Source organism: Peromyscus leucopus, chromosome 6, assembly GCF_004664715.2.
Source record: "Peromyscus leucopus breed LL Stock chromosome 6, UCI_PerLeu_2.1, whole genome shotgun sequence".
In the NCBI taxonomy this organism is placed as follows: domain Eukaryota; kingdom Metazoa; phylum Chordata; class Mammalia; order Rodentia; family Cricetidae; genus Peromyscus; species Peromyscus leucopus.
The window spans coordinates 129,423,836-129,448,843 of NC_051068.1; the positions used below are offsets into that span (position 1 = coordinate 129,423,836).

Consider the following 25,008-nt stretch of genomic DNA (forward strand, 5'->3'; position numbering starts at 1 on the left):
GAGATGGCTCAGTGGTTAAGAGCATTTGTTACGACTCATGTGGAGGAACTGGGTTCAGTTTCCACTCAGTGGCTCATGATCATCTGTAATTCTAGTTCCAGGGGCTCCAATACCCTCTTCTGACTTCCATGGGCATCAGGCATGTACACGGTACACATATATACATGTAGATAAAACACTCATACATATAAAACTAAATAAATAAACCAAAAAAATAGCAAAAAGGAGAGAAATGCACGGTTTATATTATTGTTACCTTAACTATGTTACTTTGGTCTCTTAGAAATATAGTCTTGAACTAGGAGTTTGAGGCTATCTTGGTCTACATATACAGGGAGCAAGGGAGGAAGGAAGAGAAAGTAAATACAGACTTGGACCAGGAGTACATATTACTAATTCTAAAGCCCTAGAATGATTATTAGGTATAAGAAACTGCAATTATCTTCAATAGAGCAACACATTGATATGCCTCATGTTGGAAAAAATCATCAGGTTTAGTAACTGGTAAAATATAGATGCTATTGGTGAATTCTCTATAAGTTATGTGCTTTCTCTTCTGTTGCCCACGTTAGGACTGTGTAAAGAGGGATGGAGACAGAGCAGAGCACCAAACACTCATGCTTTAGGCCGTGACTATGAATTCTATTGCTCCCTAGCAAGTATAATTTCCCCCAATCTACTCATCTTTTCAACAAAGCAACTTTAGTCAGTGGATATCTCTCTGTGCATAGCTACATTTAGAATTGCAGTGCATGTGATGAATTTGGTTGAATTTTTTTCAGGTAGAAAGAACATTAGAAAGAAGAAAGAAGTAGATGTTAAAATAATAAAACTGCCATTTGGATAATGGTTACGGATCAGCAAATACACAGGGATCAATCTATTTTTTTTTGTAATGATTCATGTAATTTCAGTTTTTTGTCTTTCCTTCTATAAATTATTCCAGGAAAGTTTAAAGCAAAACAGTTGTTTTAATACATTCATCCATTGTAGTGTATCTACATGGGGAAAACAAATGGTAAAATACAGAAAAGTCAGGCAAATGTGTTTACATGAGCACCATCCCTTCAAGCACACATCCACATGTAATTCAAACTGTGTGCTCATCATTTCAGAGTAGCAGACAGGAGTGGTGGGTAGAGTCATGTAGAGCTGGGAGGTGGCTCATTTGGTAAAGTGCCTATAACATCAGCACAGGAACCTGAGTTTGGATCCCAGGCAACCATGTGGAAGCCAGGGTAGCACATGTCTGTAACCCTAGTTCTGGTGGAAAAGCGTGAAGACACAAAAATCCTTGGGGCTCACTGGCCATTCAGTCCAGCCAGCTGGTGAGCTTAAGCTCAATAAGAGATTTTATCTTAAAAACTAGGGTGGAGAATGGTATACAAAGATGCTTGATGTTGCTCTTTGGCCTTTTGCTCATGGCCAACATGTATACACATACATATGTTACACACATACATGTAGGTCACACACACATGTTACACACATGCATCCTAATACACATTACACACATGTTACATACATACACATAGGTCACATATATATGTTACACACATCATACACCACACACACATATGTTACATACACACATGTGTTACACACACTCACACACATAAAATAGAGTCACAGAAAAGGAGAAATGGAGCCGATCTGATGAGTTATGGTTTGAGAGGCTGGGAATAGCATCTCTGCTTTCTTGTGCCTCCTTTGTTCTTTGCTGCTAAATCTAGTAACCTCAGCGCTCAGGATGGTTCTTTGTAACACTTTTCTTTGTTTCATTTATATTTCTCGGGAATTTTATTGTTATTAAGCTTTGGAAATGTATTTGTCCAAGTAACAAGTAGAGCACTGATTTTGTGACTGACTGATCACAGAGTCCTTTCCCAGCATTCTTGAGTATTCAAAAGTATGAAAACAAATCAAGAACACAGCTCTCTTTCTCACTTATGACACTGACAATCACAAAGAATTAGTTCCATTTTTATTCCACAGAATGTAATTGACCACTTTTGATTTTTAATCACTATGAGCAAAACTGTAAGGTTTATGTGTTTTCCTTCTTTTTCTGACAGTGGGCTGTGAAATGAATTTTAAGCCACATCTCTGATGTCATTTGTGGAGAGGAGAGACTTAGCATGTTCTGCCTCTTACTCACTGACTCATAATTCTTCCCCTCTTATTCTAGGAGCCCACTCTGTGTGCTTGGCAGCCAGTGTGCAAATCTCAGGATTCGAAATGCCACACATTTCTCCTCCTGCCCCACGTGCAGCCTTGGAGACCTTCACAGGAAAGAGCACGTGCTCATCCTCTTAGGAGACAGGAGCATCTTGTTTTCCACCAGGAAGTTTTTTGAATCTGAGCAGAGGACAAGTCCTTTCTCTGACTCCAGCATGGGTAGAGGGGAACCTGCTACTTGGTCTGAAGCTGTAGAATGTGGATGTACCCATTTCAACAACTCAGACACCAGAAATTAATTGGATACACTTTTTTTTTTTTTCAAATTCTGAGATACCTTTGAAGTTCAGCGTGGGGAGAGGAGGGGAGCAAGACGGTGAAACGGAACTGATGACAGCTCCTTTCTTGTGTGCCTTGCCTTCTCAGTGTACCCAAGTCGAGCACTAGCAATTTCAGGCAGTTCCATCACTTATATAATGGGGAATTTTTGCTAAATCATTTAATCTTGAGCACACTGGCGGTCTTTAAAGGTCTTTCTCACAGTGTAGGAGATAATTAAACACCTCTTACAGGGGAGTTAAATTTGGGGAGGAGGAAAAGAGAATCAAGTCGATAAGGCTAAACCAAGCACATGTTTAACTATTTAATACAGTGGCTCTTTTCTGATTGTATGTACAGTGTTAAGTTTGAGAAAGCCTTTCTCTACATGACATTTTAAAAGCTTAACTTGTGTTCCAGACAGGAGAACAGAGAGATACAACCGTGTGTTATAGCCTTCAAATGGAAATACGTTCACTCTTATGAACTCATGGAAAGTCATACAGATGCCCATCAGAGGCTATTGTGCTTTCTTTAGTTTATAACCATACAGGCTCATGTGTTTACATGTGTACACATTCTTGTATCATCATGTAATTCCATTCACCCAACAATAATGTGCAGGATGCTGCCATGTACTGGGAGCTTCTCAGGTATTCAGTAGAAGGTTTTTTGTTTGGGATTTGAGGTGGATGCTGAGGTGGACTGTCCTTTTGAGGAAGAGGCTTGCTAAAAGGGCTAGTAAGGCCTTAGACAGCAGCATGGTGGGGTTCTGAGGAGAGTTTCAGGCCCACATGGTAGGGTGAGGGACCATTCTTACACATTTTAGAAGAAGGAGAGTTTCTCTAGCAGGTGACTTATGGGAAGTCCATAGTACATGCTTGTAGTGAAACTATCTCTGATTCCTGGTGGGCATGGGGCAGGTGAGGGATTCTGTTAGCCTGGGGCCTGTTTGTAGAATCAACTATGGGGGCTTTGATTCTAGGAACCAAATTACTTTAGTTTCATGAATTGTTATTATTCAACTAAAATGGAAGAGCTTTACGAAATGGCATGGCCATGGCTGACACTACAGACACAGGCTTATGGTGGACAGGGCTTTAAAGCCACACTGACAAGTGAGCAACACAGGAGGAGCTGATTGTCAGTGTTGAGTTCAAGTACTCTACCCGACACTGACATGTCAGCTTGTGTTCATCTTACCTGAAGGATCTTATCCCCGGGCTGTAGTAGGTTGGATGCTGGTCCATCAGGCTGAACCCTAGTAACAAAGATACCCTATAAGTCAGAAGTGACAGAGGTTAGGAGCTTATTACCATCAAGTAGGTGCACTTAAATACATTTCCATTCATATAGAAAATAGTGAAACAGCTTTTAAATAAATCACGGTTTATACAAGTAAGCTTTCCAAGGGTTATTACAGTATTTTAAGTAGAACACTGCTCTGCAGAATCAAGTTTAAGAAAGGCCACATGTAATGTAAAGATAACCTTGTTGTTATAAAGTACAGTTGCAGTTTATATACCAACCTCACAGCTATCGATAGAAATGCCTTTTTGTATATATTCTGAATTTGCTAGAACCACTGGTACAGGCTATAATCCCAATACTCAGGAGGTTGAAGCAGGAGGATTGATTTTGAGACAAGTAGGGCTACATAGTTCCAGGCAGTCTGGGCTGCAGTGTGAGATCCTATTTCAATAATGAACAAGCAAACAAACAAACTAATCAAAGACCAATCAAACCAACCAACTAAACAAACAAACAAACCCCAACAACAACAAAAACAGCTTTGCCAAATTTAGTTGTAAAATGGAAATTTTTGATGGAAAAGGAAAATGCGTTGTTTGAAAAGACAGGAGGAGATGCAGTGGGAACATCTGCACTGTGATGACAAAGACCCTGCAGTCATTTCCTCCTCGGTCTGGCAGCTTGCATGTGCCATGCTGCTGATTTTAGTTAGCACCCTACTGTGCTGTGACAGGTAGAACGACAGTATTATCCCAAACAAGCCACTGTGTTTCTAGCTGCTGAGGTGAAGTTCCTACTCTTACTTCATCCTAGCCTCTGGCGATTGCCACTCAGGTGACCCTGATCACCTCTATGCAGTTCTCCATGCAGCAACAGTTTAATAATGTTTGCATAAATCCAAACCACAGGGGCTAAATTATACAGTCACATCCACAGTGCTGGAGACCTCACTGTGCAGAGGTTGACTGCTTGGAGAACATGAAGGTGGCTTCTGAGGCATGCTTAATATCAGTAGTGGCATCGTGACTGCAGGATTCAATCACTGTTCTATGGATTTACTCTGAAGCCGACTTTTATGGTGGCCTGAGCTTCCTAGTGCCTTTATTGCTTTTTCCTAAAGCTTTGTTATTTATTTCCAGTCAATACATTTCGTAAACTAAGATGCTTCCATTGCTGTAGCTTCTTCTCTTTCTGTGTCCTCTTCCCAGCATATGGCCATGCTAGTGAAACCAGTCATCCACGAGGTGCCTTGTGACACCAGTCTTGTTATTTGTGTGCTGTTTCCCAAAGACTGTTTCAGAGTCCTAGTGCCTCAGTGCTTCACTGTTTGTATATAATGTTTAGGCATCACTTGGGAAAGACTCTAACTAAATCCAAGCCAATCTGAGTCTCTGTGACAGTGGGATCAATGAAGATGAAAATAGTGACATGTCATCATCAGATCTGGAGCTAGAGTTGCAGTTGACTGTGAGCCACCTGACATGGATGCTGGGAACTGAACTTGGGTCATCTGTAAGCAGTATGTGATCTTAATCACTAAGACCTCTTTCCAGCCCCTACATTTCTGTCTTGTAATAAAACTTGTCTATTTGTAAGTTATATGACTCTTCAAGAAGCATCCATAATGAACAGGCTTATGAAAGCATTTGCTTTTCACAAGTACTTTTGAAAAATGGTCAGATTTCTCAGTGTTAAGATCTGATCTCTTCTGGTTATCTAGCCTCAGAATCTCTGAATACAAACCAAGGAATTACCATGTTAAGTCTGCAAGTCCAGCACTTCACATTCTAACTTTAGAGGGGAAAGGAACTTTATATGGTTTTTTTAATGATGAAGGTGAATGACTGTGACAGTCTCAGCTATTGTCAACGTAGACACAAAAATAGAATTAGCCTTAAGGGACTTGCAACCTCAATGCACGAAATACATTTTTTAAAATTGCCCCAAGTGTTACCTTTAGTTACTGCTTGGAAAATGGTTTCTAGGAAGGCCATATCTTAAGTAAAAATTATATATGTTACAAATCAGAATATTTTATTTTTATATCAGATATTTTAGAATATAGTCTTTCATGTAGTCCTGTAAGTATGAAAGTTAAGAGAGGATTTCCAGAGGGAAAATGGCTCATTAAAGTAGCAAACAGAACTGGACATGCACTCGAGTTTCAGGGGACACTGTCTTCTCTCCAGAGAAGGGTTAAGTACTAACTTCCTCTATAAAGCAGGCAACATGGTTTACTTGTATTGAGGCTTCTATAAGCAATGTTAGGTCACTCCATAGCATAGCCTCTGCAATGGCTGGAATGAACACTCCAAAGATAAAGACATCAACAGTGTTGTATAATGATGGACGCTCTGAAAGTTTAATTGCCATGTGTCAGGTCTCAGGCTTCGAACAATCTGATGCCTTAGTAAAAGAAGAATTTATATGGAGCAAGAAAAGAGATTTTTTCCATGGCCATTAGAAACTAAGAGAGGATGCCAAATGGGGCGAGTGGGAAAAAAGGGAAGGGAAGAGAAAGAAGGAAGGCCACCAGCCACTGAATAGAAGGCTTCTGTGCTATGTCCAAACCCCACTCCCCACACAGTGAAGTTTAAAACCCATAAAAGATTGATGGGAGCCAATGAGATGGCTCAGCAGGTAAAGTGTCTGCCTCCAAGTCCACAACCTGAGTTTGATCCCTAGACTCACATGGTGGAAGGAGAGAACCAACTCCTAAAATTGTTCTCTGCCACATGTGTGTCACAGTGTGCGCGCGCACACACACACACACACACACACACACACACACACACACACACACACACACACGTGTCCAGGTGCAAAGACACACACACCAAACAAACACATAAATGTAATAATAATAAGGCTGGGGATTAATTTTTGGTGTAAAGTTGACTAGATTGAGAATCATTTGGCAACACACCCCTGGGCCTGGCTGTGAGGGTGTTTTCAGAGAGGCTAACTGAGGAAGGAAGACTCTAAATGTGGGTAGCACCATTCCATAAGCTGGGGTCAGTTCCAGACTGAATTAAAAAAAGAAAGAAAGAAAGAAACAAAGAGGGAAGGAAGGAAGGAAAGGAAGGAAGGAAAAGGAAGGAAGGAAAGAAGGAAGGAAGGAAGGAAGGAAGGAAGGAGGGAAGGAAGCTAGCTGAGGCCAGAATTCATCTCTCGTTGCTTCCTGACTAAAGAGGCAGTGTGATCACAACCCTCACTCTTGCACTGTCACCCCCCTCCCCCGCCCCCACCACACTAGATGGGGCTCGCAAACTCTGAGCTAGGACCAGTCATTCCGGAAGTAGCTTTTATTAGATATTGTGTCACAGCAATGAGAGAAGCAACTATTGTAAAGATAATCAGAAAGAAGAATTGGTTTAGAGACCTAGAAAATTTGTGACAGAGATCCAAACTAAAATTCTTCAACTGGCAACTATTGTAAAGATAATCAGAAAGAAGAATTGGTTTAGAGAACTAGAAAATTTGTGACAGAGATCCAAACTAAAATTCTTCAACTGGTGATTGTCCTATCCTAGAAGAAGAGAAACAGTTTGGTCTTTGGAGTTGTCTTGTTCTACCCTCCTTTGTCATTCTAAAAACTGTTCAGTGCACAAATAGAAATAAAGACTTCTGACTTGTTAAGAGCACCCCAATACAAGCAATTTATTCCATTTTTCTATGAGGCTGCTTTTAGAAATGACAGACTAGCTACTAGAATATTCTTTAGACTGTTGCCTTTTGGGGAATTGGAATGTGAGGGCTAAAACTGCACTTGGTTTGACTGTTGTATGATTACGTTTTTTATTTTAGCAATTGTCCCAGGAATCCCATTGCTGTCTCACAGATAATCACCTGAGAGGCTCAAAGGGATGTTTTCACTGCTGTCTATTTCTTGGTGACAATTTTGAGCTGAAAACAATTTCTATTTTCTCAAAGTCAGTGGTTGTCTCCTTACTGCCTGGCCCAGATCTCTGGCTTCTATGGAGATGGGGCTAGGGGCAGCTTCTACTAGTGTTACTTTTTGATTCCTGCATGGCTGGTGTTTACCATGAGAGTTTGGCGGTGGTACAGAATTGGATTGCTTAGCTTTGCACAGGTTACTGATTCTGTCTAAGCCTTTAATGCCCCCAGAAACTACTAAAAACAGGAGGTAAATGGAGGTGACTGCAGATTCTTCTCTAAGCTCTTCCTAAAATAGTGGTGGCATGTAGACTCCACCTATCACCCCGTAGGCTCCCTCAAAACCCTGTCACTATGCTATTTTTGGACAGTATGCATCATTTCAAAAATCATGATCCAGAAAGCGATGGATTTAGTCAAACTTTCTTTTCACTTAAGTTAAATTTTTGCTGGAGAGAAAATGTTTCTCATAAGTTATATAAAAATCAAGCCATGATTCTTGTAGGTTTAGTATTGTTTTATCAGCTTATGCATTACTTTGTAGTGAAATCATTCTAGAGATATTTCTTAGAAGTGACATTGAAATTAAGAGGTCAAAATGTCAGAGGACAATTAGGAGAATCTCTGGTGCTCTTGGGCGAAGAGGCTCTCAAACTGAGTGGTACAGTGCAATTTTCTCTTTTCTTTTTCACTTTTAGTCTATATTTGAATGTTTTTTGAGATAGGGTCTGTTATATCCACAGCTGGACTCAAACCTACTATGTAGCTGAGGATGACCTTGAACTTCTGGCCTTCCCACCTCCAGTTCCCAAGTGTTGGGATTCCAGGTGTATACTACCACACCAGATTTAGGCAGTGCTGGAAACAGAGCACAGGATATGCATGCTAGGCAAGTGTTCTACCAACTGAATAACATCTCCAGCTCCACATCCTATAGCATATGAAATTTTATAGTGATAATATTTTCACTTACTACATGTACAGGTTTTCTAAAAGGTATAGGTCAAAGAAAAAGAGAGCTCTCTGGCTTATACATCTAGGACTGAGAATCTGTTTGAAGAACTGCCAGTCATGTCGGGTACATGCCCTAGCGCTAATAAGCCAAAGAGTGCAGCTCACACTCAACAGAACCCACAGAAGCTTCAGGAAAAGTGGTTCTTGGGTCTCAGTCCTACTGACTGCATTCAGTTATGATTCTGAGATGGATACCTTCAGGGCACCAAACCCGACCAGCTGACCCAGTGTAATTTATAGGTTTGTGTGTCTTTCCTGTCATAAGGGACCATTTCCCAAGTGTGAAGGCTTGAGTGAGAAATGTCCTCCAGAGGCTCATGTGGTTCAACACTGGTCCCCAGCTAGTGGCACTGTTTGGGAAGGTTGTGGAACCTCTCCATCTTAAAGTTTAGGAGGTGGAGCCTTGCTGGAGAAGGTGAACAGAGCGGCAGCCTTGATATCTTACAGCTTGTCCCCACTTCCCTGTTGGCTCTGTTTCCTGACCTCCATGCACTGTGACCAGCTGGCTTTCTGCTGCACTACCTGACCTGCTGTGATGGACTACATCTCCTTGGAACCGTAAGTCAAAAATAAGCCATTCCTTCCTTCAATTGCTTGGCCAGGGTGTTTTAGGAAAGTTAACCAATACACTGAATCTATCAAATAGACCAAATTAGCCATTCTCAGTCAAGTAGAGGATGTCCATTAAGCAAAGAAGAAAATTAAAAATTTGGCATGAATTTCTTTACTCACTTCACTATTTAGTTCAACACCAAAAAGGACTTGATTATTAATGTCCTCATTGGTGAACTGACAGTGACAAGAATCTAGTCTGGGTTTGATTGAGATTTCAAGTAGGGGACATAGTTATTTATATTAGTCACTAAGAGTATGTACATACATGTACATTACATTATAAAGGTGACTGTATGTACATGAATAATTTGGTACTTTGTATTTTTGTTGCTTAGTTTAATCCTGGATTCATCTTCAAATTATATATATATATATATATAATTTACATATATTTGAAATGAAAAATAACTTACTGGTTAACTTTTCTAGGACTATATTGAATTGATGTAAATCTTTTCAGGAAAAATGGAAAATATAACATTAAAGATGACATTCTTAAGATCTTTCCTTCTTTTCTTTTTTTAAACTCTCTTATTTTTTACATTTATTAATTTATTTAGTGTGTATGACTTGTGAGTGTAACACAGCATGAAGTCAGAGGACAACTTGTGAGAGTTGATTTTCTCCCTCTACTATGTGGGTTCTCGGGACTGAACTCAGGTCATCAGGCAGAGGCAAGCCTCTCTGCTCACTAAGCCATCTTGCTGGCTTCCTGAGAGCTTTTTGGTGAACTGGGGCAAAGCCACAACAGTGAGAATGTATTTGGTGTTCACTTGGCTCATGTTTGGTTCTCACTTTAAAGTTCACATTTGGCTTTAAGAAAATTCCCAGAGTGTTTGCTCCAGAAGTATGTTCCTATCAATACTTGGTTTTATAAACTGCTTTCTTTCTTTCTTTTTTTTTTTAAGGTAAAAAAGAACACAAAGTTGGTTCAGTGAGTGACTATTGATACTTGGATTAGAGCTTTGATTTAAATAACAGAGCAGGTTTTTGTATTTTTAAGAAACAAGATGTAATAATTAGAAGAATCAGAGAGTCTCATCAATGATGTAGACAAGTTTAATGCTAGCTAGCCAGTGTGGTACAGCAGAGAGAACGTTAATAATAAAAGTATCATTGGTAGTACAGCTGGGCATCCACATGGGCTTTGATTTAATTGGGAAAAATTTTTTTGGTGGTGGTGGAGTTTGAGACAGGGTCTTGCTACAGATGAGGCTGGCTTCAAATTCAATATGTACCCTAGCTGTCCGGACTTGTGCTTGTAAAGATCCCCCTGTCTCAGCTTCCTGAGTACTGCAGTTACAGTGTGCACCACCACATCCAGCTAAAATGCTAATTAAAAAAGATTTATTTTTTAAGAATTTTACTTGTATGAGTGCTTTGCCTGAATATATGAGTATGTACCACATACATGCAATAGCTGTGGAGGCCAGAAGGGATGTTGGATACACTGGGACTAAAGTTACAGGTGGCTGTGAGCTGGGGACTAAACTTGGTTCTATGCAAAAGCAGCTAGTGCTCTTAATTTCTGAGCCATCTTTCTAAGATTGTAATATGCTACTTTTTAGTCACCCTTTATCTTTTGACCTGCAAACCTTTTTATGCTTTCCCAAGACCTGAGCCTGCATTGAGTGATATTGTTGCTTTCCTAAGACAGAATCCACATGTTTTTTAAGTGTGTAGATGCTGACATTTTCCAATGGGTTAACACTTCTTCTTTAGTAAAACTTGAGAGGAGGAGTCACATCCATTGGAATCCTATTGATTATAAAGACCAACTTTCTGCTAAGAGTGTCAGTGCTTCCCAACCAGTACTGAGACATTGGAGGAAGTGGACAATAATTCACTTTTCATTAAAAAAAAATCCTCATGTTTCACTTTTACTGTCCTGAAATAACCCCAAGTTGCAATGGGGTAAGACAGCTGGAGTACTCAGTGCATTATAAAATAGCATGTGCTTTACACTCCTCTTAAAGAATACAGGCTTACACATGAAATAGCGTCTGTTTCATCTCTTTTTAATAAATGCCACTCAAAATTGAGTTAATAAGCACCAAGAAATCTATCCCTCCCTCTTCAGCATTCTTTTCAACTTAACTAATAGCATCTCCAAAACTATTTTATAATCACTTCATCTTGAAGTAGAAGTCAAAGTGGGGCAGATATGTAAATTATATTATAAAATGAATTTATGAATACAGACAATAAATCATATCTATCCAGTAGCTGTACAAAGAGAAGAAAGGAATGTGTTCCATGGGGATTAATATTTATGTAAGTATAAATCACATTTGATGAAAAGCTCCAGACAAATATATTTGCTGTTCATGTTTTTCATATCCATGAAGAGACAAGAAACACATGGACTGTGTTTTTTTTTCCTTTCACAATTTAAAAGCATACCTTTGCAATTCGTTGTTTATGAATCATCCAACAACATGAGGATAAGAAAAATGAGAAAGTAATTCTTAGGCACTTTTTTTTTTTTTTTTTGGTGTTGCCATGAATGTCTCTGGTATTGATGTACTGGGGCAAAAAAATGTCCAAAAAATGCCTGCTTCTGTGCCTAATTACCTTTCTCTTTTTAATATTGACCTTATGAAAACTTTAATTTGATGCAATACCCATATCTACACAAAAGAAAAAGCCGTATTGCTTCCAGGACTGAAAGATAGGGTGGGAAGGGCTTGAGTCCTGCTGCAGATCATCTGTACGTTTAGAAGCAGTATTTTGAAAATAATTTGATGATAACCCTAAAGTTCATTGGCAGCTGTTTTACATTTTTCAACATTCTTCCCAGGGCTTGGACTTTTGTCTGTACCTTAGGCAAATCAGAAAACAAACAAACAAACAAGGATTCATTTCCCATCACTTCTGTGCTGACATTCAGATTTCCCCAGGTAGAAAAATGGCTGAATTCCATGGTGTTTGCCTAACTTTGGCATTTGATAAACTGTGGGGAGTAAGTGTCTCCCCATATGGCTGTTTCCTCCTATAAGCCCCCTGTGTGCAGCCTGGGTCTATAACAAAGCTTTCCTGTGAGCCTGTGACCAGATGTTTATTTTCATGACCACTTAGTGCAAGTTTACCTGAAAATCTTTAAATTCTAGGCAGTTAGTTCTTTCATCAAATGGGGCAAGGAAGAATGTTAGTCCCTGGATGATGAGCTTTGAATGTTTCATTAGGACTGCTTCCATTCAAAGGATCTTTGGGCTGCTTTATGAAAAGTTGCAAAGCCTGGCATCATTCATCTGTTACTCTGGTTTTCTCTTTCTAACAGTCTCCTGTGGAACTCACAGTGGGAAATTCTTCATATTTTGCAACCACGAATTAGTGTGACTGTTTTAATATAAAACATAGTTTTAGTTTTTTCATTGTCAGAATTGCCACTGTAAGGATAACTCAGCCTACAAGTTACATAGTTGATTAACAATCCTCCCTCTACTATGGGCTTCTGATTACTGAGGTTCAATGGAGGAGACATGCAGACTTCCACGGGCTTGTTGAAGCAAATATGAGGATTTTGACTAATTAGGGGGCTCTATAATACTTTCAATATTAGAAAATCACATGCGTTTCAACGCCATGAAATTCAAGCTTATCATGTGCTCTGCTGCTAAGTGGCATCTGCAGCTGGAAGCATGTGTTAGAGCTCATTAAAAGAAAAAGATTTAGAGTCAGTTCAATTTGGTTTTAGATTTTGTCTGTCACAGATTAGCTAAATGACCTTGGTCATGTTAATGAACCACTCTGGGACTCAGTAACACGGTGATGACAGTACTACCTGACTAGTAGATGTTGCTAAGATGACCAGATGAGGTTACACACAAAATAAGCTCCATACAGTGCCTGGCACATGATAGTTAATAAATGATATTCATTTTTTACTGCATTATCATTAGATTTGTTGTGTTGAAATCTTTCATCTAAGCAGCATCTTGCTGCTGTGATAGCGGTGTTTCTCTCTGATGATAAGCTGGATCACAATTTCTATCCCCTTTACATAGAGGGAAGAGGTGGGCACCATGAAGGGCTGTTTGCACCCAGTGTTCCACCACTTTATCCTTACAAGTACATAAAAGTAGTTGTCACTTTGTGATGAACTTATCCAAAACAATGAGCTTTGTGGTGAGTTGGTTTTTTCATATACTAAACATTGTTCTGACAGTGTCAGCTTCAGAGTTAATCACATGGATTCTTTTACCTCAAGAGACCACATTTGCTCAGGACCTTGGGTCTTGGAGGGAAGTCAACTTTGCTTCAGATGCTGTTCCAACACTCCAGTCCTGTATGGAATGGCCTGTCATATGAGAGTTAACCCCAAATCCATCTAAGGCCTAGGTGAACTTCTGGGTTTGTCTGAGGTGATTTATTGCAGGAATCTCATACAACCCAGAAGTTAGCTGGCAGCTTCTATGCCCTGAGCAACATAGCTCCTTTTTTTTCTCACTCTCTACTCCTTTCTTCTGTTCGGTGACTACTGCATGCTCTCCCTGCTTGCCACCAGTGTGAACATTCTTTCACACTTGGGAATTGGCTGCAACAGCATCAATAATACGGAACAGAATGAGATAAATTTAGTGGTAACTATAGCATACAAACTCCTCAGTGCCTTCAAGACATCTGATAGTCAAAGATTCTAGCAGCCAAAAGTTCAAAGCTCCATGGACAACAAGCTTAGCAACACATCATGTATCTAGGAATATAGCTAATGTATGATTTGTACACTGGAAGGGAGCATGCATTACCCTGCAGACTAGAATCTCTGCTCTGCCTACTTCAGACTCAGGCAGTATATGTTGAATTTAAATTGCTACTTAATATGGTACCTTTTACCTCCAGCTGTGAATTAGCCCACTAATGAAAAGGTAATTTCTTTTTCAACATGGTAGAAAAGAGTATGTATTTTCATATACTTAGTATTAGTTTTCAGAGGTAGGTATAAGTCCTCCCCACCTCTGTGTGTCTGTGTGTGTGTGCAGCATATGCATATGAACATACATGTGTGAATGTGGATGTGAAGGCTAGACTACATCAGATGTCATTCATCCTCAGGCAGTCCACCATCTTTTTGAGATGGTGTTTCTCATGGCCTGAAGCTTCCAAATAAGCTATGGTAGCTGGCTATCAAGCTCTGGGTTTCTGTCTGCCTCCCCTTCCCCAGTGCTGGGATTAGAAAAATGTGCCACCGAAGCCAGCTTTGAAAATGTGCATTCTGGGAAATGAACGTAGGTCCTTGTGTTTTCAAGGCAAGTACTTTATTCATGTCCTCCCTGCAAGCCCTGGGTTTTAGTCTAAATCATATGCAGTCTTTATCAGCATGGAACATGAGGCTGAGGAAATAAAACTGGGTTATGCAGATATGAAACTCTCTCCCAGTGAACGGACTAAATTCTTATGTAAATTGTTGGAGCCACCATCTTTAGATCATTTGAATGTTGTTAATCAGGAATCCATTGTAAGTCTGGATTGCCAAGGGAAGTATTACTAACTTGGACAACGATCTGTAGATCTGAAATTCTGGTTACTTCCATCAGTTCTGTAATAACAGAGATACATGATTTAGACTGCAAAGTAGTCTGAAGCATAATCAGGCAAAGAAATGTACTTTCGAGGAAGAATCTGTCAACAGCTGCATTAAACAATCCAAGCCCTCTGTCTGCTACATTTAACCCAAAGAGTGAGTTATAAGATCACAGACACAGTTGAGTCTCAGTAAAGTCACACAAACAAAAATTAAATTAATGTGTATAAGGTTTTTGTAGCCACCACAGTGGAAGGAAACAATGTTGAAGCCTACGTTCTCAGTCTTTGCACTTGGAAACAGCAGAAATGAAACACTATTCTAGGACCCTATTAGTAATGAGTTTATCCTTAATTTAAAAGCATTATCTTCTATCTTCCAAAAGTAGAATGAGAATTTCTCTGTGCTGAGAGAGGAGCACATCTCTTGAATGGCAGCCACCTGAAAGATGATCAGCTTGCTAACTTTTCATTGAAAGAATTCAGGGAAGGGACATGAGGCCAGAGGCAAGAAAAGTGTCCAGTCACATAGCTACTGTCACAGGTGACAGGAAAGTCCACTGGGGAAAAGCCCTCTGTAACAAATGGTGCTGGGTTAACTGGGTATCACACATGGAACATGAAACTAGGTCCATTATGTTTCACTGTGCACAGAAGTAAATTAAAAATGGGTCAAAGACCTTAACATAAGAACTGAAACTTTGCCACGTAGTGGTGGCTTATGCCTTTAATCCCAGCACTCGGGAGGCAGCGGCAGGTGGATCTCTGTGAGTTCAAGGTCAGCTTGGTATACAGAGTGAGTTCCAGGACAGCCAGAGCTTCACACAGAGAAACCCCAACCCCCAGCCCAAAAAAAAAAAAGAACTGAAACTTTGAATCAGATAGCGGTAACATAGTGGAACCTCTTCCTATGGACGCCGGAGAGGACTGTCCAAGTAGGGTTTCAGCAGCACAGGAGACAGAGATGACAGATGACGTCACATGAAATCGAAAGCTTCACAGAAGAGAAAACATCAAGCGAGGTAACCTCTTACAGAACAGAGTAAGTCTTTGCCAACCCCTCTGACAGAGGTTTATACCCATATATGCAAAGACCTGAAAAATTAAACATCCTCTCAGCAAGTACTACACCAGGGAAGTCAATGTAGAGACTCTTTAAAAAACAAAACAAACAAAACAGAGCTACTTCATGACCCAGCTGTGCCACACCTGGGACTACATTTGAAGAACTATTAGCACAGCACAGAGGTACCTACACATGAATCTCCTGGGCATTATTCACAGGAACATTATGAATCAGCCTAGTTGTCAGTTGACAGATGATGAACAGATCTTTCTCTCTCTCTCTCTCTCTCTCTCTCTCTCTCTCTCTCTCTCTCTCTCTCACTCTCACTCACACACACACACACACACATACACACACACACGCACACACAATCGAGATTTATTCTGCTCTAAAGAATTAATCTTATTTACAGGCAAGTGGATGGAACAGGAGATCATATAATTAAAGGAATAAGCCAGAGTCAGAAAGACAAACATGTATACACTCTCTCATATGTGTAACCTCAAGTCATATATTTTCCACACACATAATGTATATGATACAAAAGTGGAAGGCAAGTATTTCGGGATAAGGGAACTAACAGAATGGGAAGAGGGACTAGAAGAGTAATATTGAAATGCATCACTTCATACAACAACCATATATCAATAAGAATTAAAAAGAGAGGATTAAAACAAATAAGACATGAGGGCATGAAATTTAAATAATGTATCATACATGTTTCTGATAATTTGAACTTTTATTGATAATTTATCAAATTAAATAAGTGGTTGCCCCAACTAGATTATCAACTACTTTATAGGTCAGCATCGTTTCAAAATGTAAATACAGGTAGCCTATTGTCTTCTGTGCTGTCCCCCTGCCTCATGTTCAGTCCTTCATGGAAGCAGCTGCTACAGCTTGCTGGCCAAAGGTCTTTCTGCCTATGGTGACTGGAAACTGTCATGTATATTTCCTGATGTACATCACCATCTCAAATATTCTGTCCCAAACTTTTCTATCCTCTAGAATAGAGAGAGTATGATGGTTGAGGTTAGAAAAATATGCGATGAAGGTCCTGCTTTAGGCTTTGGAAATATCCATATAGGAGCAGTCAATGTGTGTGTGTGTGTGTGTGTGTGTGTGTGTGTGTGTGTGTGTGTGTGTGTGTGTTTTGTTTTGTTTTGTCTTGTGTGTGTTCTTGTTGGGGGGCACATTTGTGTATGTGTGCCTTTTAGGCTGGTTGACTTTGGGTTTCTTCCTTGATTACCTCCCCTTATATGTTGAGTCAGGGTCTCACCCTTGAACCCAGAGTTTTCAGATTCAGCTGCCGATAGCAGTTTGCTCTAGGTTACCTTGTCTCTGCCTCTTTGCATTGGGTATTACAGGCTAGCTGCTGTGCCTACTGGCTTTTATATGGGTGCTGGGAATCCAAACTCTGGACGATAGGCTTGCAAGGCTAGTACTTTAGCCACTGAGCTATTTCCTCAGTCCCACATTCAAGTTTCCTTTGGAAGTAGATTTTATTTTTAGAAATTGATCTGTGAGCTATTTCTGTAATAACAATGAATTGAAAAAGTCTGGACCTGATGTCATTTAAGGTAGTTCAGTTTGGTGAGCTCAAAGGTAGATCATTTTAAGGGTTAGTAAATTTATCCACATTGATTTCAATATGAGATTGTTAAGCAATAATAGTAGTAGGGCAGGCTATATAGCTCAGGGTAGAAAGTTAGATATCTGCCCTGGGGTCAGGTTGGCTGGCTAGATGGCAGGGCCCAAATGGAGCTAGAAGAGTACACATTTATCCAGTGAGATGAGGGTCTGGTTCTTCTGATAATGCTAACTTCAATTTTCTTAAATTATGAAATTTGTTTTCTGTGACTTTTTCATTTCCAAAATTATGTTAATGGAACCCTTTGCAAGTATGGTAGATCAAGGCTAGCTGCTGGCTGGCCTGAACACTCAAAGTGGAATTGTTTTGTTACTATAAGAAAACATTTTCCTAAACAACAAGTGAGCAATTTACAAATAAATCTTTGGAAAATTTTTCTGATAAATTGCTTACATAGATTTCTTTACCACATACAACTATAAAGTCAAAACAAAGAGGCAAAAAATTACTCCATGAAAACTAGCTATAGAATGGTACCAAAATCCCTTTCCTCCCCCTGCCCCTTTCTCTTCAAAACAGGGTTTCTCTGTAGCCTTGGCTGGTCTGGAACTTGCTCTGTAGACCAGGCTGGCCTCGAACTTACAGAGATCCAACTGTCTCTGCCTCCCAAGTGCTGGAATTAAAGGTGTGTGCCACCACTGCCTGGCTTCCCCTTTCTTTTCAAATAGAAAGACTAAATATTTGTTCCTCCTACTCCATTTCCAGCAAGCACTATGCTAGATTTGTTTTCCCTGTACAGACATGTTTCTGTTTCTGATTGGTTTCATGGTTAACTGGACCAGTTCAGCACAACAAACATATCCACGACGTTCTCTCACCATCACATCACAGTGGAAGACAGCATTTTGAAACTAAAATTGTCAACAAGGAATTCACTTCTTACCTTGTCGGAAGGTTTGAAAGGATTTCCTTGCCCACTAATTCCACCGCTGATACTAAATCCAAGCCCAGGATTCTTTTCTATTCTCACACAGAACTAAGAAAAAAGACATGAAATGTCAAACCAAGTAGCCATTACAAGTAAATCTTTCAAACAAGGTTTATAATTCACTCATATTTTTAGTGAGCCCATGTTGGTCTGGTGTAAGCAACATAAACTCCACCAAAGGGGTAATGTCTCTCTATGCCTCCATATGTCAGAAACTACCTTTAGAAACCCAGGCCTCATGAGCACACTATGGGTGAAGCATTATCTGTCAATCTATACACATGCCCAGACTACTTAGAAAACACTGTACAGACAAGTGAGAGGAAGCAGAGATGGCAATTTAAATATGGTCAGGGAGGACCCCTTTGGAAGGCATGGCAGTGTTTAGGGATGTTAGGGTTTTTAGTTTGAGGGAAAAGGGGACTGAGCTTTGTAGCAGCTGCTGAGGCAAGAGCAGGAAGAATAGAAGGCAAACTTCAACTGACACAAGGTTAGAGAGTGTGGTCCACAAGACAGAAACTGGGCAGGAATAGTGCCTCAGGGCTATGGGGATTTTGGTCTAGCATTCTTTGTTTGCTATTACTCCCTTAGGCCTCAGCAATACCGAGAACATCAGATGGATGGCCGACTGTGGGCTAAGGCTGCAGTGAAGTGGAACGAAGTGTTTACATTAATGTAGACTGTGAGTGTTCGCAGACAGGAAGCCAGCAGGATGACCTGGAGAAACCTCAACAGACGAGAGCTGGGACCCTGTGCTGAAGGCGAGTTGGGGCTGAGGGAAAAATAATGGCTTTGCTTACAGGGTGGGACAGGGTGACCCCAGACGACGAGAGCCTTGTGACTAAGTGGCAGCATTCTGTTGTTAAATGAAGAGAAAAGAGATTCACAAGTGTAGGTACAGAGCAAGCAGAAAGCAGGGGAGCCCAGGTGGTACCAGAGGGCAACAATGAGGGGACCGACAGGTTAAGAAAAAAATAACACACTGACATGTTTTGTCACAAATAAACACAAAAGAAAAGTTCTTAAGGATGACTGAACCATTAGCTAATTAAGCAACTTTATGCCTCTGGCCAGCACTCATCCAGCCTCTGAACCAGTTAATGTGAATGCCCAAAGCACTCTCTATCTTCTGTTTCTATCTGTCCTCTTAGATGGTCCAAGGAAAACATGAATCTTGTTCCATACTTAATTGACACGCACCCGAGTTACCAGACTTTGGATGAATTAACCTTACTGACTAGCACCACCCTTAGTGGGCTGTTCTTGTTCCTAAAATGTATGTAACTATCTTGTGGTTCACTTGCAACACAAGGGCAAAAACCCACCTGCTAATGTGGTTTTTCATCTCATTGGTGAATAATTTCTAAATTACAAGTAAGTGCAGTTGCCAAGAGTACTTTTTCAGTCACTTTAAAGATACACTTAATTACAACTTCTCCTTCAACTGATCTAGATTTTTTTTAAAACTAGTTTTCACAGGGTAGCAGGAGATAGCTTATAATAGTTTATAATTTTCATGGTTCACAGCCTATGAGTGTGAATATGGAACAGTTTGATATAGCTGGAGGGAATATTTTAGCTTTATTCTATGTAGCACTTTGCCTCTTGGCTATTATTTACTAATTAGAAAATGTCAAGAAAGCATCCTATTTAATTAAAGTCTCTCCTTTTGTCTTTGCTCACAGATACATGCATTTTCAAATGTCAAATTAAGCAAATTAAGTCAGTCTAAAACAACTAATAGCACATTTTCTCTCATTTGTGGATCCTAGATTTTATATAGACACATTAAGTCATGTATGTACATATGACATGGAGGTAGAAGCAGAACCATCTAAGGCAGAGGTTCTTAACCTCTGGGTTGTGACCTTTTTAGGTCAACTGACTATCACAGAGGTCACCTTAGACCATCAGAAAACACATATATATATATACATTATGATTCATAAGAGTAGCAAAATTACAGTTATGAAGTAGCAACAAAATAATTTTAAGGTTGAGGGTCACCACAACATGAGAAACTGTGTTAAAGGTCACAGAACTGGGATGATTGAGAACCACTGATCTAAGGGAAGAAGAGGGTCATGGCAAGATGAAAAAAGGGGAACTGGGCTTATGGACAGGAAAACATTCCAGGCATATTATATTCTTACATGAAAAAGTGCTAGTGAGACCCCAGAACTGTGTACAATGAAGGATGTGGACACACACACACACACACACACACACTCACATAATGCACACTCATACATACACACACATACACAATCATGAATGCACACATGGGCACACACATGTATCTGTACAACAAGAAGTCTGGTTCTACCTCTTGTGGAAACGTCACACAAACAGCATGAAGGTGTGGTTACTGGCTTCCTTTAGGTCACTCTAGACCTGGGAACTATAGGGGCAGTTGTCCTTTATGTAGAAAATTTCCAAGTAGATTCCAGTCATCCTTTTTCAAGGAAGTGATTATATTTCATTTATAGTACTGAAAATGTAGAATGTACTGAAAAGCTAAGGAAAACAACAGAGCCAGGTCTGGGAAGTGCTGTCTCAGTGCATTTTAAACAACAGAAACAGTAAAGTTGATACTTGTTTCATAAACCTGACAAACAGACTTCAGCCGTGATCTACAGTTTGGCTATTCCCAGAATGCCCACATGTGTCAGATCGATAGGCATCTGGAGTCTCCTAAAGCTCGTGGGAGGGAGGACTTCTCTTGTGGTGAGGGGTTTCACCTGCCTGCTGAGGCCCAAAGAGGAGAGAGGGAACCTCACAGGCAAGAGAGGCTGAAAGGAACTGGGACACAATGATTTTGTAAAAGTCCAGAAGTTAATAACTTATTTACTGAAAATCAGTATTTCAGTTTTCTCTTAAGAGATGAAATGAAGTGTCTGTCTAAAGCACAGTGTCAGCTTGGTCAGCAGTAGGGCTGTGAGACTCAGCCTGCTTCCTGCATGCTGCTTGATTGCACACTTCTGGTCTGTGTTGATCTCACTGAAATTAGAACAGTGAGTCTTAGAGAAACCTGCTTCCAGATCACAGAAGGCTAGGTGTAAAGAGATGCAGTGTCAGCAAGAGACAGCTAGGAACAGGAGGCAGGTGAGTGATCATCTAGGGCTGAAGGGAGGGAACATGGAAAGTCAATACTGAAGGGTGGGAAGGTTCTAAAATCATATTACAATGGTGGACACCCAACTGTAAAATATTAATATACAACTTGTGTACTTTACTCCAGTTTGTAGGATATAAATTATATGTACAATGTAGTTAAAAACAGCAAGATCATCATGACTGAAAGACAGCTTAGTAAGGCAGAGAAGGCAATGTGAGCAGGGGCTAGACCCACAGGGACATTAGACTATCCTGTATTTGTGTGAGCATGGGCTAGACCCATGGAGACATTAAACTATCCTGTAAAAAACTTACTCGGCCATCAATGAAGCCAATAAATCATTCTAAGTAGAGGAGTGGCATGGTATGGTTTCATTCTGATAACTTTGGCAGCAGGAGAGATCAGAGTGAGGTACAGTGGAAAGAGAGTATTTAGGAGGTTTAAGAAGTTGTGGGGGTATGTGGGTGGTGAGAAAGGTGTGAAATTTAGGATGTTACTATGCTCCTGGTAGAAGTATTTTGGATTGGAGGTGGGCTGTGAGAAAGGGGAATCAGACATGTTTAGTCATAGAAGAATGATGGGATGTGGAAGTCTAGATGTAGACAGGGATGTGAGAGAGAGGGCCGGGGCAGAAATTTAACAGCTCTTTTGGCCATGTTTATCAAGTACTTGGAAAACCTAGGTGGACAATGAAGGAAGAAAGCTCAGTCAGTGTGTTCAGACAGATGGAGTGCAGGAGTGAGAGCCAGGGATGGGGACAGAGAGTTGAGAAAATGTGGGACTGAACACTGTCATTGAGGGGATGGTGTAGATAGAAAGGCTGGATGCTGGGTCACTCCAGTACTTAGCAATCAATCAGGAGAAGAGGTATAGTCATCTCTGGATGCAAGGTTGTGAACTATCCTGGAAAAATGATTTCATGATATATGGAGCCCAGGAAGCAGTGGCAGAGAGAGTGTGATCTCAGACTTTTCTTTCCCTTGGCTGTTCTGTTATCAGCTGCTGGAAGTGCATGCGAGACTTCAGGGGAGGTTTACAGCTGTTGGGCTGGCTGAAGAAAGTTATATCATGTTGAATGCTATAAGAAGAAAGGCTTGAAAAGTCTGTTAAACTACATACTACTTTTCAAGAGCTGTAAGGAAATACTATCTCACTCTCATAAGAATGGTGGTTATAAACAACAACAAACTAATAAATGGTGGTAGAAAGGAGGCACTCTTGGACTATGTGTGGGGATATAACTTATTACATTACAGAGAACAGAGTAAAGTCTCTGTCCTCTGATTTAGCTTCTTGGAATGCAGCCAGAGGAAGTATACTCATCACACCAAAGAGAAGCCTGCACATCCATGTTTACCATAGAGACTCAGAATTATACACAGTGGAATGCTACTGGACTCTGCAGAATGAAGCCATGACATTTTCAGGAAGGTGGATGGAACTGGACAACCCTATCTTAAGTGAAATAAGCCAGAGACAGGAAGATGAGCACAGCATGTTCTCTTTTATATATTGAGGCTCTAAAAAAGTTAACATGAACACGGAACAGTGGTTTTTAGAGTTTGGGTACTGGGAGGATGAAAGTGGATAAAGAAGACTGTATTCTGGGTTATTGTGCCTCAGGCCACAACATGGAATACAAAAACTCACAAAACCAGGTCCTGATTCCAGTCGGCTTCTAAGCCGCTAGGTTGTCATAGTCAAAGCACTTTACTTCCCTTAGTCTTATTCAATAAGACAGATGCTGGTAACCTGGATCACAAACTGTGATTGAACTGTACTGCTTGGGTATCTCTATGTTCTACATGTGTAAACACATTATGGCATTGGATTATAAATGTACATAAAGAAAGATAAAAGATACTATCGGTTTATTTAAAAAATATTCAATTTGTGTGACTTCTAGATCGTGATGACACCAGTACATTGCCCAGCTGGGACTATGTTGGGCTACAGAATACCTCAGGCAGGGACTCTCAACTTTGGCTGTAGAATCAATGAGGCATTCACAAAATTCCCATTACCTCGGTCACAGGTAGATGAGTGAAGTGAGTTGACCTGGGAAGGAGGCCAAGGTGTCAGTGTTTTCTGAAGAGCTCCAGACAAGATTCAAATGTGCAGATGAGACTAAGAACACTTGATATACAGTATTGTGGTGGGCAGGACAGGAGATAAGAACAACAAATACTGAGGACATTTAAATGCTGTGGAGTTTCACACAAGCATAACAGTGTCTAGGTCTGGTGTGGGAGCCCACAGTGACCCCAATTTGTGCCTTGATTCCATCTTGAGTCAAAGTCAAAGAATTCAAGCTTATCTTTGCTCTCTTAGGCTGGCTAACAGGATGTTTGACCAAAGGTGTGGTTATTAGGTGTCTTGAGAATTAAGGAGGTGTTTATTCTTGTTTGTTCCTTGAACCATGATGTCCTTGAGAGGGGGAGGTCTTTTGCCCCCTTGCTTTGGGTATAAAAAGGTCATGAGAAATAAACTCAGGGCTGCTGTGGTATTAAATCAGAGCCCTCCAAAAGCTATCCTGTGTCTCTTTTTCTTTTATGTCTATGTCTCTATTTTTCCTATCTATTATTTCTCAATCCTCACTCCCCTTTTCAGGACTGTCCAACAGGTTGGGCAGGACCAGACATTCTGGCTTCTTCTCTCTTTTGTAGACTAATGAGGTTAGGATTGATAACCATTATCTTCTTTCAAACATTTTAATTCTTAAAAACTCTTATTCTCATTCCTTCTGTTTTCTATTTCTACCCTCTCATGGAAGTCCTATCTTTGCCTGCACAGGACTGTGTCATCTAACTCCCACACAACTTTTGGAAGGTATATGTGAATATGTAGGGGAATCATGCATGCATGCAGGGTGCATGCATAAGTGTGCACATGCACATAGCAGCAAGGACTTAGTTAATCTTCATTGTAGTTCCTTAGGGTCTCCTATTGGCCTAGAACTCACTGAGTAGTCTTGATTAGCCAGTGAGCACTATGGACCCACTGAAATCCTCCCCCCTGCTCTGGTATCACAAGAATATATGAGGTGGTCTGAAAGAAAATGGCTCCCAAAGGGAGTAGCACTTTTAGATGTGGCTGTTGGAGTGAGTATGGCCTTGTTGAGGAAGTGTGTCACTGTGGAGGCAGGCTTTGAGATTTCCTATGCTCAGGATACCACCCAGTGTCACAGTCAACTTCCTGTTGCCTGCAAGATGTAGAACTCTCAGCTACTTCTTCAGCACCATGTCTGTCTGCATGCCATCATGTTCTACCATGATGATAATGGACTGAACCTCTGAAACTGTAAGCTGCCACCTCAATTAAATGTTTTCTTTATAAGAGTGGTCATGGTGTCTCTTCACAGCAATAGATATCCTAACCAAGACAGTGTACAACCACATCTAGTTTTCATTTGGGCTCTGTCGCTAGAACTCAGGTGTTCATGCTTCTAC

At 40.4% G+C, this 25,008-nt stretch overlaps 1 protein-coding gene across 11 annotated transcripts in view; it reads right to left on the reverse strand.

Annotated features, from left to right (window-relative positions):
- The window catches only part of Lrrc7 (leucine rich repeat containing 7), a 479,632-nt gene that overhangs the window by 23,230 nt on the left and 431,394 nt on the right, over positions 1-25,008 (reverse strand). For 10 of the 11 annotated variants that reach the window (XM_028890385.2, XM_028890382.2, XM_028890380.1 and 7 more), the window contains 2 exons: positions 18,397-18,489; positions 3,700-3,774 (listed from right to left, as the gene is read on the reverse strand). In XM_028890385.2, the coding sequence (XP_028746218.1) occupies positions 3,700-3,774; positions 18,397-18,489 (168 nt within the window). The remainder of the gene's footprint in view (positions 1-3,699; positions 3,775-18,396; positions 18,490-25,008) is intronic. The other variant, XM_028890379.2, reaches the window with a different exon arrangement.